This window comes from Charadrius vociferus, unplaced genomic scaffold, assembly GCF_000708025.1.
Source record: "Charadrius vociferus isolate BGI_N301 unplaced genomic scaffold, ASM70802v2 scaffold88, whole genome shotgun sequence".
Lineage (NCBI taxonomy): Eukaryota > Metazoa > Chordata > Aves > Charadriiformes > Charadriidae > Charadrius > Charadrius vociferus.
Genome location: NW_009649619.1, coordinates 3,933,670 through 3,935,160, shown reverse-complemented (window position 1 = coordinate 3,935,160; position 1,491 = coordinate 3,933,670). Strand labels below are relative to the sequence as shown.

The 1,491-nt window shown below is 62.2% G+C and overlaps 1 protein-coding gene across 3 annotated transcripts in view; it reads right to left on the bottom strand.

Annotated features, from left to right (window-relative positions):
• CRMP1 (collapsin response mediator protein 1) overlaps positions 1-1,491 on the bottom strand; it is a 51,952-nt gene that overhangs the window by 49,160 nt on the left and 1,301 nt on the right. Inside the window, exon 2 of one of the 3 annotated variants that reach the window (XM_009890537.1) lies at positions 912-956. The exons of 1 other annotated variant lie outside the window; for it this stretch is intronic. In XM_009890537.1, coding sequence (XP_009888839.1) covers positions 912-956 — 45 coding nt within the window. Of the gene's footprint in view, positions 1-694; positions 732-911; positions 957-1,491 lie in introns of all 3 variants that reach the window. One more of the 3 variants, XM_009890539.1, reaches the window with a different exon arrangement.

The following is a 1,491-nucleotide window of genomic DNA, read 5'->3' as shown; positions in this document are numbered from 1 at the left end:
CCTCCCTCCCTCCCTCCCTGCCGCACCGGCGCTGGGAAACACCGCCCCCCGCCCCAGCTCCGCCACCGCCCCGCTCGCAGGCTGAGGTCACCCGCGGGGACCCACGCGTGGACTCCCGCAGGGTGGGGACCGGGGGGGAGCAACCCCTGGCTGTGGGTCTAACTGTGCAGCTCATCGCGATGGCACTGCCTGCTCTGTCCCCATGGCACTGCCCTGCTGTGTCCCCACGGCACTGACTCTCATGGCACCCAGCGTCTCCATGGCACTGGCACTGCCTGCTCTGTCCCCATGGCACTGCCCCTGATGACACTGCCTTGTTGTGACCCCATGGCACCTCCCAGCTTTGTCCCCATCACACTGCCCTGCTCCATCCCCGTGGCAGTGTCCCCATGGCACTACCTGCTCTGTCCCCATGGCACTTCCCATCTTTGTCCCCCCCATGGCACTGCCTGCTCTGTCCCTGATGGCACTGACCCAGATGGCACTGCCTGCTCCGTCCCCGCCAATGGCTCTGACCACCACAACACTGCCCTGCTCTGCCCTCCTTGCCACTGTCCCAGTGCCACTCCCTGCCCTGTCCTGTGCCCAGGGAGGCCGTGGGTGATGGCACAGCCCAGCCAGGCCAGGTAGATGCTGTGCCAGCAGCTGCTGGAGAGGAAATGTGGCTAGTTGAAATCCTTCCATCTTTTCTGACCCACAGAGAGCCTCCCTCCACCCACAGTGCTTGATTAAGGCTCCATGAACAACGGCAGGAAGGGTAAAAGGCACTGCAAAGCTGCGCCCCAGTTAATCCCCCCAACGACAAGCAGCCAGGGGCTCTTAGCACACCCACCCCCGCGACACACGACACACGTAGGTACAGGGCATTTCCCACCCAGGCCACAGTCCTGACACATCTCTCACAAAATCACCATTTGGAGCTTGCAAAAAGCTCCGGCCGCCACTGCGCAGGGGTCAGGCACGTGGCTGATGCTTACAGCACACCTTCCCAAGCCAGTGACCAAATCTTGCCTGCTTTACCCCCAACCTCCTCCTCACCCCCTCAGTTCAAACCAGAGCCAGACAACTTTGGAAGCACAGTGAGATGCAAGGGAGGTAGCGCGCAATGTGCTCCCTACCCTGAGTCCCAGGCTGAACTAGGAAGCAGGGAAGATGGGGAGGAGGCATCAGGGGTGTCCCAGAAGATGGGGGACATTCAGGGTGTGCCGTGCTCTCCCACTGCCCCGGGGTCCCAATGAAAAAGACACAGGGGTTCAGGTGAGCCGGGAAAGGGAAGACTGCACTGCAGCTGGCAGCCTCTGAAGGCAACCCTGAGGTCGCTGCAGTGAAGTGGCACAATCGCAGGCACAGTGTCCCACCAAGCCCTGCCTGCTCATCCCTGTGTCCCACTGCAGTGGGCACCCACCGGGCTGCACGGGAGGCTATGTGGCACCTGCACCCAGCCCCCAGACCAGACAGGGACTAGGGTCCCGTTTATGCTTAAAATGAAGG